This window comes from Sphaerodactylus townsendi, linkage group LG01, assembly GCF_021028975.2.
Source record: "Sphaerodactylus townsendi isolate TG3544 linkage group LG01, MPM_Stown_v2.3, whole genome shotgun sequence".
In the NCBI taxonomy this organism is placed as follows: Eukaryota; Metazoa; Chordata; class Lepidosauria; order Squamata; family Sphaerodactylidae; genus Sphaerodactylus; species Sphaerodactylus townsendi.
In genome coordinates this window covers 50,663,127-50,681,562 of record NC_059425.1, presented here as the reverse complement: position 1 = coordinate 50,681,562, position 18,436 = coordinate 50,663,127, and the positions used below count along the sequence as shown (strand labels likewise).

At 40.4% G+C, this 18,436-nt stretch overlaps 1 protein-coding gene across 1 annotated transcript in view; it reads right to left on the bottom strand.

The window, feature by feature from the left end:
• The window catches only part of LRPPRC (leucine rich pentatricopeptide repeat containing), a 127,791-nt gene extending 112,330 nt beyond the window's left edge, over positions 1-15,461 (bottom strand). The window contains exons 1-2 of the mRNA XM_048482994.1: positions 15,268-15,461; positions 5,478-5,680 (exon numbers count right to left, since the gene is read on the bottom strand). Coding sequence (XP_048338951.1) covers positions 5,478-5,680; positions 15,268-15,407 — 343 coding nt within the window. The 5' untranslated portion in view covers positions 15,408-15,461. The remainder of the gene's footprint in view (positions 1-5,477; positions 5,681-15,267) is intronic.
• Positions 15,462-18,436: the final 2,975 nt, after the last annotated feature.

The following is an 18,436-nucleotide window of genomic DNA, read 5'->3' as shown; positions in this document are numbered from 1 at the left end:
CAGCTACTATTGACAATATCATCATAATAAAATGATGCTTATCATAATTATCTAATAAAAACAATAAAATCCATATGCAACAACAGATAAACCTGGCAATGATATTGAACAATTAATATAAATTCTAATAATCAAAATAGATAAAAACATAAATGTATGGTTACTATTATAAATTTCTAGGAATTTTCTCACATAATATAAATTGAGTTGGGCCTATTATCATCTTCCATAATATGATTAGGTGCCTGTCTATTTTCTTTTAAGCCTCTTTTCAATACAATATATCACATAGGTTATTGATAATTTGTGTACATCATTTCAGAATATCCTTCACAATTCACCATTTTTGAATAATATAATATAAATAATAAATTTTCATTTATCTTTAAATTTTTTGATGGGTCACACACACCAAATTCATTAATTTTGCTATTACTGCATATTCCACTAGTGTACTCTCCCAGTTCTCCTGGCTTGGACATACTTCTGCATTCTATTTGGTTCCAAATAATACTCTAGTTTTCAGTAGGCGGTGACTCTTTGGCACTCCAGATGTTAAAGACTACAATTCTCATCAGTTTCTCTTCCCAGCATGGCCAATTGGCCATGCTGGAAGGGGCTGATGGGAATTGTAGTCCATAACATCTGGAGTGCCAAAGGTTCGCCACCACTGCTCTAGCTGCTCTTACCCAATATCAAAACAGTTCTTCTGAGATTTTTGGAATATTTTTGACCATATGTCTAGTAACAAAGCCTTGACATCCATAACAAACTTGATCTTTAAAAATTTTCTGAATTTTTGTATGACTTTCTAAAGTTTTTCAACTTTTCTGAACATTCCCCATATGGTTAAAAAACCCCATCTATTTGTTCACATTTCCAACATTTCCCATTGTAATTCATGTACATCTTCTTGGTATCCTATGAGTGATGTACCACTGATAAAACATCTTGTACCAATTTAGTGTTAAATGCTGGCTGGCTGAAAATTTTATAGCTTTCAACCATAAGTTTTCCTATTGTTGAAAATATATTTCCTCCCCAAAGATTTTCATTCATCTGGCCATGCATGTTTTTACTTGTTCTGTTTCTGTATTAAATTGAATAACATTTAAATTATCCTAATAAATGTTCTTTTTGCTGAGTAATTACCTTTTCAAATTGTCAACCCCCTTATTACACCTCTTGCTGTATTAATTTCCTTTCTTAGCCTTAAAACTAGTTGAAAATATAATACCCATTGTATTTTTTGCCTTCATCCTTTATTTTTTGCCAACTCTTAATCACTCCTTGAGTATCTGTCATATCTCGACATATACAATATTTTTCCTTATGTTCTTAGCACAATAAGCCTACACGGGAAACATTAATGGAGATTAATAAGAGGGCTGACTAGTTTACATGTTGATTCCCAAATTCTAAACACCTCTGATTAGATGGCTTCCATTTTGCACTATATTATAATTGATTTTTGTCCATAAACCATTATGTAATCTTTCATCCAGATATGCCACTTCTAATTTTATTACTCTCTGGTCTGGGTTTCTAATCCAGTTCACAGTTCAAACCAGACCAGCTGCTTGATAATACAACATTAGGTACTGCTAGCCTTCCTCTCTTTTTCCCATCTTAGATGATTCTGAATCTGATTCTTGGATTTTTGCGGTTTCATATGAACTCATTTACCTGTTTCTGCCAGTCCTCCAGGGTTTTTTCTGATATATAAATTGGTAACATTTGAAATAAAAAAATAATCTTGGAAAATACATTCATTTTTTACAGTAGAAAATGTTCCTAACCATGAAAATTTTACTTTACACCATCTTGAACATCTTCTTTGTATCTTCATCCGTGTCATTTTATATTTATCGTTAAAAAATGTGTTTTGTCCAGTCAAGCTTATTCCCAAATTTTAAACTGGATTTAAGGTCATATCACAACCTGTAAACTTACTAATATTCTCTTCTTCCTCCTTCATTAAGAATTTCAAAATTATTTTACTCTTCTTCCTATTGACTTTATAGCTCAAAAAGGATGTGAATTGCATTGACAATGGCCAGTTTGTCATTACCACATTAACAGCATGGCTTTTTATTTTAAACTATTCTCCATCCTATTTCAATCCCTTCATTTTAGGATCTTCTGATCTTAGTAGTCAGCACAAGAACAAATAAAAGTGGAGATAACTGATATCCTTGATGTGTTCCTTTTTCAATGTGAAAGCCATCAGTGAAAATTCCATTAAAATCTTTGCATGTTGTTTTGTGTAAATAATTTGTATCCAGTTCATAAATCATGGGACAGTTTGGATTTCCAAGCATTTTCAATAAAAACACCATGCCATATTATCAAATGCTTTTTCAGCAGATAAAAGAATAAACACTGTTGTTGTTTTTTACAAACTCTATTGTATTGACTACAAAATTATCCTCTATATATCTTTTTGTTCCAAAGCCTGTCTGGTCCACAGCGATTAATCGTATTACACATTTCCTTAATCATTTCACCATTTTTGAAGTCAGTTTGTAGTCCACATTTAACAGGGAGATGAAGATTGTGGCAGTGTTGAATCATTGCCTTCTCTGTGAATCAAAATTATATGAACTTCTTGACACGATAAGGGCAATACTTTCTCTTTACTTATTTCATTCATAGCTTTTTGTAGCAGTAATATTAAATTATCTTCCAAGCACTTGTAATACACTGCTATAAGGGGCCTGCCTAGTCTTTTGTCTTTTTCAGTTCCTTTATGGCATGTGCACTTCTTGGAACGCCCCTCCTGAAGTCATAGTGGACTTTGGAGGCAGAGCCAGCAGTATAAAGCTGCACCCAGGGCCTGCAGAGTCTACAGTTCAATGCTGGGCTCAACTGGGTCCACCTCCACCTCTGAACCGTACAGTTTAAAGATGAACCTGAATGAGCCCAGTGTTGAACTGCAGGCTTAGCTTGGCCAGCTCCAGCTTTATATTGCTGGTTCTCCTCTGAAGTACATCTGACTTCAGAGGCAAAGCTTTGGAGGCAGAGCCAGAAGTATAAAGCTGGACCCAGCCAGGCTGAAACTGCATTTTATTTAATAGCCTATGATAATTGATACCTCTTGATCTGAACTACTGTATCAAAATCTGGAGTCAAAGTCAGTACTGTAGTAATTTAGAGTATGCTGTTCAGTGTGTCTGAGTTAGCTCAGAGTGTACTGTTGATTTATTAACATTAATTACAGAGAAGAGCTGGTCACACATATATGTTGTGAAAACACAGACAAAATTCTAGCAACAAAGGACTTAAGTTGGGGGTAATTTTGACTCCAAAATTGGTAAAATTTGCAAATTTTCAGAAAATTTATCCTTGAGAATGGTATCACATTGCACATCAATAATTTCCATCTAGGCCTCTTCTGGAACCTCACAGACAACCAGAGAAAATTGATTACAGAAAATTCCAAAATCTCAGTGCAGGTTTCTGAAGACAGAAAACCTTTTTTGGGATCATTTCTCCATTCTGAATTTTTCCCCAGTACTTCTCTGTGGATATATGATTACTAAACAAAGATTTCATGGTGGGAAAGTGTGCCAAATTGACTTCTTGAAGTTGAAGCTGAAGCTTCAACTCAAAGCATAATTGCTGCCATACAACTCTGTACAAACTTTGTTTCAATCTGGTATCCTTGTGCTGGAACAGTTCAGGAGTTCTGTAATATCCAACATAAACTAAATATCTTGAAGCCATTCATTATTCAGGGAGAGCCTTTTCTTTCTTATTCATGAATTCCTGTATTTCACTTTGTAGTTCATAGAAAGATTTTAGTACACTAACCTCACTCATCAGATCAGAGGACCAATTTTGGCAGCATAGCTACAGTTTGTCAATTTTTAATTGCATTTTACACCAAGAAACTCTGTGCTGCAAAACACAAAAGATGGATGTGATATGTGTGGTCAATTTAATTAATAAAAACTGTTAATTTTATTCAAGCAGAGATCTCAATCACAGGTAATTTAATGGTCTTCTTGAAGGAAAGAATGATTGGACATGGTGTACCATACCATACGGAAAGGCGATGGTTATGTCACATCCAGCACTCCTAACAAATGATTTCAACACACCTGTGGAGGTTTTCTGTCAAATTCTCTCCCAGATCCACTGGATGTGTCCTCAGTTCATAACAGTTCTGCCAGTTGTTACACTTGCTCTTCTGTAGTGATTATTCTTATACCCTTAGGTAGTGGATCTTACAAAACTAATGGAATTCTCCAGTAATATCTTATTTCTTTCCTTTGTAGAATTTGTCTTAAGAAATCAAAATCGCTCCATCTGTCAACAGACTGGTGGGCAAGTCTCTGAAGATCTGCACTTCTTTCCCTACCACTTTGAGTAAGGATTTCCTTTGTTTACTTATGACAGCGTCTTCTGTTTTCTTATGCATAAATCTGACCAGAATATCCTGTGGCAATTTTTTTTAAATGTAAAAGTTAAAGTTATTCAGTGCTGAAGGGGCACTCCTAGGGCTTCCTGAGCTTTAGTTGGCTTCCTGGGCTGAAAATGCCCCCATTTGCCAGCACAGACTGTCTGCAAGAAATGCACCCTCATCCATGGCCACTAGTCTTTACATGCAACTAAATGCCTACAAATAGAGCTAAACTGAAACCTCCATGAAGGATAACTAAGTCCCAGTATTCTTTGGTCAAAGAGAATAGGCTTCAAGTAGCTCCCATTTTCTCCATCCCTAAAAGCTGCCTCTGTGCATGTCAAATTGCTGCTGTTGTGCTAAGACCACAACTCAGCCAAGACTGCCAGCATCCTATTGTTACTGCTTTGCTCAGGGAAGTACAGTGTTTTACTCCTGCTTTTAATTGGAGTATATAGAAAAATGTAGCCAAAGGAAATGTTAGTGGCAAGATGTGGAACAGCCATGGGTTGGCTCCAATAAGGTTTTTCACTCTGTCACTTCATTCTCCTCCTCAGTTCAGCACCAGCTGCATCTGCCTTTTGTCCTTTCAGGTCCCCTGATCACCAGCATAACTTTTTTGGAGGTCAAAGGGAACCCTTTCCACCTTTATTTTCCAGCAGAGATGCTGGTTGGATCCAACCTTTTGATCCAACCATTTACATGGTTCTACAAAAACACTGCAGATGGACAAAGGGAGATAATAAGAGAGCTCCATGCGCACAAGCCACAAGACAGTATTTCTATTTCAATGTAATCCTGCAAGTTACAGGGACGCTTTAAAATGTTTGCCCTCTGGAACCAAATCAAGTTTTCACAAGAAAGCACAATTAAATTCTTATCACCAATCACAATACCCAGATAACCAAGGAAGCATGCATTAAATTAAGAATTTCAAGAATGCAACAAAACCTACGTGTCATACTGGCATACTAGACTGGGCCACTTCATATTTTCTTCAGTTATTTTAAACATTGTTGCTTATTCAACAGTTCAAAGATGTTTAAACATTTAATAAGAAATTAACTCCTACCTGTTCTACACACATCATGGAATATTTTTATCAGAAGGGATCTAGTGATGCGCCCGGTTCTTCTGATAGAACTATCCAGTTTGTTCAAGGCCCAGTCAAAATACTGTGCCTGCTTGATTCGAACAGCTGAAGCTGGTGGTTCTTGGACATCTCCTTTCTCTTGTGTTGCAACCGTGAAAAGCCTTGCCTGGTAGATCAGATGTCTGTGGAATAAGCAAATGCTGAAACAGTCACATTAACAAATAAAGCCTTCATAACAATTATTATTTTATTATAAACCACAGACTATGTAATCTAATATACTTTGACGCCTTGTTAATGATGTATTTTCAATTACAGGCTGTTTCCGCACAGCCAGGCTTGCGGGCTTGCATTGGCATGATTGATGCCAATGCAAGCCCTGGGGCCATTCGCACGAACGGCCCCACAGGCTGCGCTGCTGGCGGAGCATGCTCCGCACGGCCGCGCAGCCCCCCGAACAGCGGCCTACCTTTTCCCTGCCTTGCGTCGCTCTGAGTAGGTCAGGGGATACGCCCCCTGGCCAGAGCCACGGCTGAAGCGCCGGAGGCAAGGAGGCGTGTCCCCTTCCCTCCTCAAAGCAACGCAAGGCAGGGAAAAGGTAGGCAGCTGTTCGGGAGCGCCACAGGAATATGCCGGCTTCCACCCACTGCTGTTGGCTTGGCAAAGGATGGCAATCGGCGTATTCTAAAAAACTCACCCACCCCCCCACCCCCGGTGCAAGTTTCGGATGCAGCATCTTCGCGCCACTTCAGGGGAGTCAGGACGGCGCTGCTGCGATGCAGAAAAGCCTCCTGTGCAAACAGTGCCCCAGGGACCGTTTTTTTCCTGTCCCTGGGGCACTGTTTTCCCCCGTGCAGAAACAGCCACAGTTTCTGAGTTCACAGGTTTCTATAGTACTTAATCCCTATATTTTCAAATCTGAAATGATCATCATGTTAGAAAACTCCCAAATTAACAAACCACTATATGCCTGACTAGAAGACATGAAGAACTAGCTTGCCAATTCAGACTAAAATGGTGAATGTGTTGCTGCTCACCCGTGCAACCTACAGGGAACATTGCTGGGCTTTGATATTCATTGATTTAGTGAAGATGCTTGTGTACTTTTACACTGTCTGCCTGTCTTTTGGAGGCTAACCAAAAATCAATGAAAAAGGACACCCACACCCTTATTACAGCTAAAAGACTGAAAAGATAAATGGTAGATCGGTGGATTGAGGGCCTTACAACTTCACCAATATTTGAATACATGGCATACAATTGCATATAGACTTTTTTATATATCTGGAAACCTTTTATATAAATGTATATGTACATATGCCACCATTGTTATATGTTTGTCTCTATGTATACTTTCTCTTTTAAAAGTCATGGGGGGGGGGGTCTGCATGAATTTGCAAACATTTTATTTGTACTAAAATGGCATTCATTTCTTAAAATTACAAGTGCTGCTTTTATTATTTGGAGGTTTTAAAAATTCCCCCAGTGCATTTAAAAAAAAGATTTTATATTTTTCTGCAAATCTGGAGCTTTTTCAGACATGTAGAAAGAGCTGTCTTCTGTTCTAGGCTCCAGTCTCCAGCCCCATCCAAACCTAGAGGCAGCGGGACATGGTGCCACTACAGCGCTGCCCCCCCCCATGCTGGTGTCCGAGCAGAACACAAGTGCAACCCCATCATGACCCAAACTTCTGGGTTTTGAGGTGGTGGGGCTGTGGGACATGCAACCGCCGGCATGTCTGTCCCCTCCGCAGGGGTAAGTGCCAGGAAGGGCGAATGCACCAGCTCAAGGCTGCGCCTCTCACTAGAGCCTTTTCAGCCTCTCCCCTTAGATAGGGCTATAAACCTGTAGACTTTCTAATCATGTGATACAAGGAGTATGTCAGGAATTACCTTATAAGGGGGCATTCTTGGCCTTAGCTTCCATTAACAAATTATCCTATCCTTGCTAATTAGGCTCCTTGATTGTACTGATGCTTTGGTATTCTGTTAGACAACTGCTAAATATTCAGGATTGTCCATTCTCATGGATTCACAAGAGAAATACAGAGATTACAGAGTTTCATGATTACCCCATCACCACCTGTAATATCTCGATTTGCATAATTTAAATAATCTGTAATCAATCTGAGGAAAGTAGGAAGGGAATTGTGCTTGTTAGTTTTCTCTTATCTGCCACAGACCTGCCTCTGCCTCACCTCAGCCATATTCACCTAGTCATGTTTTATTCCCATCACTTTGAACCATCTGACTTGGAAGGAGATAGGTCTGACATATCAATTGTCCTGGTGCTAGGACTAACCCTATTATGTTGCTAGAGTGATATAGTGGCTAAAGTGTGAGACTTCAAATCTCAACACTGAAATAAGAACTCTAGCTCAGACATTAATCAGTAGTAACATTTCACAGGTACAGAATTAGGAACCACTGAATTTTAACAAATGTTGTTCAAACTAGGGTAGTTAAAATTATTGAAAAATAGATTGCTTAACCTTAATTGGATGGGGTGGAATAAAATGCATTGAAAATGCTATCTAAAGATAGTTTTAAATTAAGATACATTACAGTTCAAGTGAGTACAAGCAAGAATGGCAGAATATAAATAAACAACTCAAAGATATCTCATCATGGAATAGGGGTTATAAATTTGTAATTCGTAGATGTGAACAAACTGAACCTGAACCAGACAAGATGGAAATGATGGTGGGTGGAAAGGGAGAGATCTTGAAGTAAATTGTGCTTCCCACTTCTGATGGAGTTCAGCTAACCCTCGCTGACTCCATTAAGAGCCTAGGGGTTATATAAAGCAATTTTTCACCTGGATCTTTCCTACCACTCATAGGACTAGAGTGGATCCTGAAACCTGTAAGGACCTACAGATCGCTAGTGACACAGTAGTGGAAGCAAGAATAAAGGTGGCTGAAGTCTTCAGCCCCAATTCTACTTGTCAGCTTTCTAGTAGAGAGGGTGGAACATGGGGCAGTACCAGCAGTGCCCCAATCAGCCACCCAAATATGACACAAGGAAGGCAAACCCATCTCTTCTCTTTTAAGCTGGAGAAGGGGTAAAGCTTCAACTACCTTTAGAAAATAAAACTATCATTCATTTTCTTATACAGTTTTAAACCTAATCTAAAAAGTTTCAAAAACAATCACTATAGAGCATACTACTAAAAATGAAACCGGCATCTATCTCTGAATTGCGAATAATGCATTCAGGTTAGGACGAACTTTTATGTAGGAAATCATTATTTAAATAAATTTGATTTATATTAAATCCACCTTGAGTCAGGGAGGGCTAGCATCACCTTGCCAGATTCTGCCGCCCCATCCAAGGGGCGCTCCACTTTGAGCCTCCCCACCTAACCTCCCATCAAACTCACCCAAAGATGGCTGCTGCACGGGCCAGGGTCACAGAGTTGGGAGGACCAGAGGGAGAGTAAAGGGGCAGGGAGAGCCAGGAAATAGTCGGGGCAGCATTCAAGGCAGGGATAAAATGCAGGGATAAAATGGAAAGCAGCGGGGGGGGGGGGGGGTAAGGGGGAAGGGGGAAAAGAGAGAGTTGGAAAATAAGTTGGGGGGGGGGGAAGCAGGGAAAGTCTCGATACAGGGAAGTCTTGTCAGGGACCAGGAGGAGGAAAGAAGTGGAGACCTCCAGATCCTGGCAACCTGACTTAGCCAGGAAGCTAAGGGTGGCATGTGGAGCTCACCAGCCATAGAAGCCCAAGCCTGTGGCCCCATCCCCTTAGAACACTTTTCCCCACCCATTGGGAGCCAGGACAAGCTGACCACTGCTTGGAAGAAGTGAAGGAGGGATGGCATACCCGGCAGGAAGCTGCTGGGTAAAGGGGAGCCCCCACCCTGGTTCATGCTTCAAAGTTATTTGGAGTTATTTAGATATTAATAGATTTGAAGACAATAGACATCAGAGGAATGGACAAAAACATCCTAAAAGTGGCTTGCAGTCACTGGAAATTTGTGCCAACAGAAGGGATTTTCATCAGCAGAAAGTGACATTCTCCATTCTTCAATACTTTTACTTCATAGAAGCAGAAATGATTGTTGGTACTTGTCTGGAGTAGATGTCTGAGCTATGATTCCATCTTCCGAACATCTGGGATTTTACCACCCAGGCAGGGTATAAAGGGGCTATACAAAACTCTCTTCAATTGGTGGTAAAAAGTCACAGTAAATGGGGAGGTTATATTTAAAATTCCCAGTATCCCTGTTTGCCACCAAATGTTCTGAATGTCCAGCAACATTTGTTGATCACACTCTGAGAAGCGATATATTGCTCCAGTTAAGAATCATCCACGTAGAGGCTTCTTAGAGGTTGTCTCCATAGTTAACCAGAGCATCTCAAGTCTAAGGAAACCCATGAAGAGCTCTTGCAGCCCTATATAGGTAACTGACAAGGATTTCATTTCCTATACAAGTACCATGTAACTTTAATACCTTTGATAACTTTATTAAGCATTTGAGAAATCACACTTGCCACAAATTATCTATTGTGTAACAATGAATATTTCAAAATTAAGTGAAGTGAAGAGAACACAGGTCCCAGGAGAAGAAAAACTTCAACCAAATGTACAACTGTCTTTCACTTAGTTGAAAATACAAGTAACTAATACACAAAGCTGAAAATGACAAAAGATGAGAACAAGTTTAGACATCAAAAAGTAAACTTAACACAGCACCTTTTCAAAATGAATTTACGCACAGACCTAGTACTGCATTAGAATTATGAAAAATATGACCTAACATATAAACTTCTCTATACAGTAAAATTCCCATTAGACGCTTGCTACCTCTGCTGGACCTAAGGAGTGTGGCTACCTGGGGGAAGGAACACAACAATGATGCTGAGGTTACAGAACTTCCTCCCAAGGCAACTTTGTCTTTATTTATCTCTCTCTACTACCATCCCAACACCAGGTAAACGTAGTCCCTTTTAAGAGGGTCTTTGAGGCTGAAACATTTTCTGTTTTCTGCTGATACTTTTGCTATATCTCATATTCTTATATGGATTTTAGTTTGCATTGCTTATTTTACCTGATCATAAAATCCCAGCACAATGACAAAATAAAAAAGATACAGTATTTGAATACTGCACATACATCAGGCATCAAGACCCACAATGCCATCCTCAGCAGAGTCCCACCCTCCAAGACCATGGACTTCAATGGAGTGTCAGTCTCTTAAATATCTCTTCAGAAAAAGTTCAAAATGTAAAAAAGCTTGGAAAACTTTTATCATTACCAGAAACACAACTAGCAGCCCAATCCAGAGGGAGGGGGGAGCCAAAAGGACTCACAGGTATGATGCAGGCCTTTCTATGCACTTGCCCCCTCCACCGGTGTAAGGGGCACCTCCTCCCCTGCCACAGGGCGCCACAGCACTATGGCCAGGGTTTTGGACTTCGCCATCTGAAAGCCCTTTGAAGGAAACAGAGATGCCCCTGGCTGCAGCTGCTTTTGCATTGGGCATGCATAACTTCCTAAGAATTTCTAACAGCTTATGGACTTTGGCAGCTTCCATTCGACAAAGGCACTGAAGTGAAATCTGAAAATATCACAACAATAGACACTAAGGGTCATAAATCAAGCAATAAGCAAAGAGCTGCAACATGGCTTTTAAAAATATTATCATTACTATTTATAAACTATTTCCCTAAATAGCATGAATAAAATAGTCAGCAGACCTATCAACCTCTACAGTACAACAAAATAGAAGCCTGTAATGGGCTTTTCCTCATTTGTTTACTAACTTAACTCAAGGAATACAGAGAAAATGCAGTTTTCCAAACAAAAGTCAACAAATGCCCAACACCTCCAAAATTGGTTACTATAGAGCATAGGTCTACAAACTTGAAGGGAGATCCATCACAGTAACTTTGAGAGTAACCTCCAGGCCAGAACAATCACACAATGGAACAAGGACAGAGTGTGCTGCTGAAAGTGAGCAGAACTGTGTCAGCTGGTAGAACCTTGCTCCTTTAGACAAAAAATCTGCCTAAATTGCAAGACTTCAAAACCAAAGGCTGATAAAATAATACCACGCGACTGCCCTGACTTCTTAGTTGTGAACTCTACACAATGGTATACCAGATGGGAATGTAAATGGTTAAGCACTTTTGCAGATAGAGATGGGGAACATTTCATATGAACCATTCCAAAAAAGGGTAGTCTGCATTTACACACTGCATCCTTATACTTGTGCTATCAAGTTATTTTAGATTTTTATTTATAAGAAAATGATATACAAGCCTGCACATTATCCAAAAACTTCATATTTCATTATGCAGTGAACAATATTCTAATATTTAGCTTGTTCTTTCTTTATAATAAAACAGCTTTGTTAATAACACAATATTCCAGATCTGAATATTCCATTCCATCATTGATGGAACAGTTTCCAGATTTCTGTGTTGCAGCAACTTGCAGTTACTACTAACTCTACATAATGTGCTTCCGCATAGTTTTTAAAGAAAGCAAAAGAATACTACTTGTACGTCTCTTAATATTATATAGCCTGCCATTCCTCTAATCACAGCTAAGAACGACTCCTAAAAGGAAATTATTACTGGACAACCCCAAAATACATGCATTAGACCTGCTTTTAAAGCTTGACAATGCCAGCACTGTGCTGCAGCTAATCCATAAATGTGTAAACATCAGCAGAAGTCAATTTGTAGGAACTTTCTTTTATATACATATTAATCATATTTTTGTTAATGTTACTCCAGCTCCACTCTAATTCACCCAGCACGATAGGCGCTTCTATATCTGATTTTAAAGGTAAAGGTGCAAGCCCTGAGTCCTTATTGACCCATGCGGTGACATAACCCAATGTTTACTAGGTAGATTATGTTTACGGGGTGGTATTTAAGAGTTTACATAATTCTCCTACACATCTTTTACAAACAAACCCCGCTTTTAGCAATTCAGATTCTCTCTTAATACTACTTAATACATTTCTGTTCTATTCCTTCAGCAATGGCTCAGAGCTGAAACTACTGGAATGATGATGAACAGTCTCCATTTTTCCCATTATCTCTTCATATGAAGGAATCTGATCCTAGTTCTTCTTGTACCCGTTTCAAAACTTCATTTGGTCTGTACTATATTGCTAATTATGCCCATGATGAATAACAGATATGAACTTGATATATTTAAAAACCCAAGGACTGTTTCCCCCCATAAAAGCTGACTTTTTTTTTGCTTTTCCAGTTTGCTTTTAATTTCAATACTGTAGCTATGATTTCCTGGCACTTTTTTCCACCACCATAGGCTAGACATATATTCAAAACTAAGTATAATGTTATACCAAGAAATTTTATTGCAGTGTTTTAAACTATAATTTTTCAATGCACTGGCAAAAAAGTGGTATGAAAGAAGCATGAATTCTAACCAAAAGTGACATGGAATTATTCACAATAGTGAAATGCAAAGCAAATTGCTCCGAGAGGATCCCTTCAAACTGGATAAGTGGCCAACAACATGACGTGAGGCTCAAGGTATACAAATGAGAATTGCCCAACACTAGGTAAAAACCAAGTATAACTTTATAGGAGGCCAGAATTGGCCATGGTTGAAGAAGAAAGATTGCCCAATAAAAATATAAAGTCTCTTCTGCAGCAGCAAAAAGGACTGTGGACTCTTATAAAATGCAAACTTATAATGGAGCTGCACTTGGACAGCCAAAATTAGCACTGTATAACCTGAAATACCCCAGGTTACACAGTATTAGCACTGTATACCCCAGGTTATACAGTATAAAATACTGTATACCCCAGGTTATACAGTATTAGCACTGTATAACCTGAAATACCCCAGTTCGCTTGCTCTCAGCCAAGCCTACCCGTACGGGGCTATTAAGAAGATAAACTGAAGGAGGGCAAAGCCTGTACAAAATCATCAGCTCCTTGTGGGAAGGACAGGATAAAGTTGCAGTTGTAGAATTATACAATGTAATGTTTCCATGTTAGAAAGGGCATCATGGCTGGAAATTAAGCAGACACAAGAAACCAAAAATGAACAAAGTGTTGAAACTCTTTCACATAATGAACTTTTTGGTTTGGAGGAAAAAAGACACAGGATGAGATACAGAGGTTTATAAAATTATGCTTTTCTCTCTCTCCCATAATATTAGAACTCAGGATCATCCAATGAAATTGACGAGCAGAAGATTTAAGATGGAAGCACCTCATTACATGAAATGTAATTAATTTTATCAATGGCTATTTATTAAACAGCTGTTAAAAGACAGTGTGCGGCTAAATAACACTTGTTGGGGAGAGGGCAAAAATATGGGAGATTCTTCATGCCCAGCTTGGGGACTTTCTGGAAGCATCTGGTCACCTCTACAGGAAATAGGGCACTGGAAAGGTGGACTGATTCAGAAGGGATTTTGTGCTTTTATCCAGAACCAAAAACAGGATATATTAATATTAGTTAAAACTGTATAATTCTGTTCAAATGTTCTTAGAGAAAGAACTTTTCACTGATCCTTAGTTCAGATGTATGTGAATTTTAAAGCCTCTGGTGATAGACAGTTACAGTTTTCATTTTGTTTTATATGAGTTACCACTACTATTGTTTAATTGTTACAGAACAAATAACTGCATAGTAACCTGTTGCTTAAAGATTTGTTTTCACACGTGGCACCACACAACTATTTTTGTTGGTGGGCTAAAGCAGAAAATAGGCACTTCCTGGAACAGAACTGCAGAATCTGACATTCTGGTGGGAATCAAATGATCACATCAGATTGCAGAACTAGATCAAGTTACAAATCTAGCACTGTTAGAGACAATTTTTTTAAGCTGCACGCAAATGGGGGAGTAGAACAGACAGTCACAACTTTTAAGAATCTCATATTTAAGAAGTCTGATATATGAACCTAAAACTTATTCTGTCCAGGGGTACCAATGTGGTGTGCTGGAGGGCTGAACTTCAACCTAAACCTCATGACGTGACTGAGCTAGTCACTCACAATCTAATCTGCCTCACAGGACTGTTGTGAAGTTCAAAACGACGGGGGGGGGGGTGTTTCAATATGCACCATCCTAAATTTCATTGAACAAAAAAGAAGAGTTTGGATTTATATCCTCCCTGACTTTATCTCCTGTAAGGAGACTCAAAAGGATTTACAAACTCCTTACCCTTCCTCATCCCACAACAGACATCTTGTGAGATGGTGGGGCTGAGAGAGTTCCAAAAAAACTGTCCAAGGTCACCCAACAGGAACGCAGGAGTGGGGAAACAAATCAGATAAGTTTGGCGCTCATGCAGAGGAGTGGGGAATCAAACTCAATTCTCCAGATTAAAGTTCATTGCTCTTAACCTACTACACCAAGTCAGCTCTTAGACTAAATACAAATATGACAAATGCCCAGAACAGTGACCGTGCCCATAACTTGCCAGCTGAGTTATGGGGCCTTTGATATGGGGCCTTTAATATGAGGAAACGTCCAATCCCAGTAACTGTCCCGTTTGCAATCTGAAACTAGCGATCCTACTGTGGGTCCTATCAGAGATACAAGCTGATTGAGGATCAAGCAGCCTTGTTTCCACTGTTTTCAGTGAGCCTGACTGCAAGAACAGCATTTCTGGGTTCCAGCCTATATTAATCACTGCCTCATGACAGGCAGGACATTACTGCGGAAACGAAAAAGGACACGACCTTCATTTTGCAGGGGTGCAGCCAGGCTTCTGCTGACCCTTCACCAGCCACCGGCATGACTCCGGCCACTAGGCCGGGGGCACTCACCTACTGCTGCCGCGGGAGAGCGCGGCCCGCATGGCGTGGGGCGGTGGCAAGGAAGGGCCGTGGGCGGTAGCGCCGCGTCCCAGCCTGACGGCCCAAAGGCCAGAGCGATGCCGCCACGCCGTTCGAAGGAGCCCAGCCATGATGCCCCAACTACATGCGACACACGCCGGCCAAGGAGGAGCACGTGACAAGGGGCAGACGCCACCGCCGCGAGCGGAAGGGGAGGTGATTTCCGGAAGCCGAGGGCGGAAGGAGCGCCACAGTCAGGGAGGAAGCCGCGCAACGGCGGGCATCGCTTCCCTTTTTCCTCGCCCGAGGACCGGAAAAGTCACCACAGCCTAATCCCCCCCCCCCCTTGCTTCTTGGAAAATGGTATCGTCCAAACGGCTGGGTTTGTTTCGCGCACCTCAAGGGTAGCAGAAAGAATCTTGGGCATGGGTGTTTGCGAACTGCGCGCCGCCACGACGGCGGAGGAAGGAAACTTGCATAAAATAGAATGTTTTCTTACAACCGCCGCATTGTGAAAAGCGGCTCAAAAATACGCTCGTTTCGGAGAAACGACCGGCCTTTTTAAATGTCGCAAGCACGTCTCCTCCCACCTGAGCATGCGCTCTCGGCTCTTCATGATACGCGCAAGCAATTTGCACGGCGCAGCAGAAGTTTTCTTTTGTAATAAAGCGGCAGGGGAAATTATAGCAGCTCGCCCATGTCAGCGCACGCCCATATGCGCTATACAGTGAAAACGTACACGGTACCAACTTTATTGTAGAACTAGGGTCAGATAATACTAATCCCAGAGGCTACAAAAGTTCGCATCCCTAAAATGAAAGAAAGCATTTTTCTTCCATTCCAGGTCTGAGACACTTCAGGCTGTACCGTGTATGCTGAAAATCCAGGGGAAATAGGGTTGCCAACCTCCTGGTGGCCAGAGGTCTGGAATTACAACTGTTTTCCAGGCGACAAAGATGTTTCCCTGGAGAAAGTGGCTGCTTTAGAGGACAGACTGTCATTATAGTGAGCTGAGGTCCCTCTCCTCCTCACACCCCACCCTTCTCAGACTCCACCTCCGAATCCCCAGAAATTTCTCAGGCTGGAGATGGCTACCATACAATGAAATAAATGCTGCTGTGGCTAATTCAATTTGATTCTTTCACTATACTGATGGATTAATGTTGGACTTTTTAACTTAATATATTTAGCAGAGTAGCAGAAGAAGAGACCAATAGACAGTTGCTGGTTTTATATAAATTTTCCTATCCATTAGGGAGGGTTTATATGGAAGAAAATAAAGAATAGCTTTCTATTCTAGCACTAACTTGGTTACATAGCTCTGCACCATGGGCTCCCACTTGGTGCCTACCTAGCAAGGCAAAAGGTTTTACCTCGTGTGGTTCAAACAAAGAAACATACTTTACTTGTTTGTTCGTGTGTTACAAACAAAGAAACATACTTTATAACTTCTGTCTATCTGACTATAGGCAATGCTGGGGTTAGCTGACCAATAGCTTAATCAATGGACTGGCCATAAAACTCTGACCTCAGTAGCTGATTAGCATGCACACAGTTAACCCCTTCATGTCTGAATCGTGACAGACACTTGCAAATACCAACAATTAAACATGTTAAGGTAGGTAATCACTGGATTATTGTAGTAGGCAGTATTCTAATTAAAAAGAAAATTATTAAAAATTGTGTTCCAGTTGTTACCCTTTCCCACTCATATGAAGCAGCAGGAAAATGCAATAATGCCGTACACTTTTTAGTTTCCGGTAATTATAGCCAGACAATTTGAGATCTCTTGATGCATTGTTGTATTGGGGGGAGGGGGTATTATTAAGGAGATAAATGGCAATGAGAAGTTTCAGAGTTAGTGAAGTGAAATGTAAGCATTTGACAACATGTTGAAATTATGAATAAGGTGTCAGTGACACATCATGGGCTAGTTATTTAAATATTAAAATCAGGAAATATATAATGAAAATACAGTAAGTAGTTGGAAATATGTTTAATTAGAATCACTATCACCACCACTTAATTGGGAAAAAACAGTCCTGTAGGAATTCTGACCATTGTTTTATAGCCCTACAATCGGCATGGTAAAAGTAACTGTTGATTCACTAAGTCATTTGGATACAATACTAATAAATAGTGCAATACTAATAAAAAGAATCAGAGTTTTGCCATTGATGTCAATGAGATGTTGATCACACCCTTTAAAGTCTCTGAAGCATTTAACTAAATGCCAATTTCACTGTGGTTTAAAAAAATTAACACAATATGTAAAACTAATATGATTATCAGGTCCCACTGAGGTCAGATCTGAGTCCAGGGCTGTCTCATCCTCCAACTCCAAAAATTCTTTGAGTTGGGCAAGTGCTCCATGATAGAGCAAGAGAAGGGGGATTCCTCATCAACCAATTTACCCACTCTGCTCAACAATTTACTTGTTCCCTGCTGCCCTGAAATGAGTCTCCCTTCCTCCCTGGCTGCTCCTGGGCACACCTTTTAAATGCTTCACCAAGGGAGGGTTAATTCTCCATCCCCAGTGAATTTAGCTCTGGAGAGTGACAAGGTCTTGGACCAACGGATACTTGCCATGGAGTGGTGAGCTCACTGGCTCTTCCTCCTGACCTGGACTTCTTTGGCTAAATGGCTGCCCCACCCAGGATCCTCTAAGAAGGTCAGTGTTGCCTGTTCTTTTGTTAGAGCTCTGCTGGGTCTGAGTGCCAGGATCATCTCTGGTAAGAACTCAGGCAGGTTGGCTTCTGTTCAGCTGAGAGCTACTGGGTTGATTCAAGCTGGCTAACTCAGCCAATACCACACTCTGCTGCAACCTGAAGGCAACTTCCCCAGCCTTAGGGTTTGCTGGTGCAGCATGCTTGCAGTCCTCTTGGCAAAGTGCAGGGGTGTCATCCCCAGATAGTGGTGTCTATTAAAGTTAATTAACATGGGTTCTTGAAATAACATATAATTGTTTCTGATCAGTGAATAGGAATATTTTTAGAAAAATTGGCACCGGTGTGGAGGGAAATAGTTCAGTTGAGTTATGCCCTGAAGTCGTGCATAGAACAAGTCTGGTGACTGGAGGACCTAGGAGTTTTGATAGGCTCATCTTGCAACTCTCTCTTTCTTCCAAGAAAGTAAGGCCATAAAAAATAACCAGATGGTC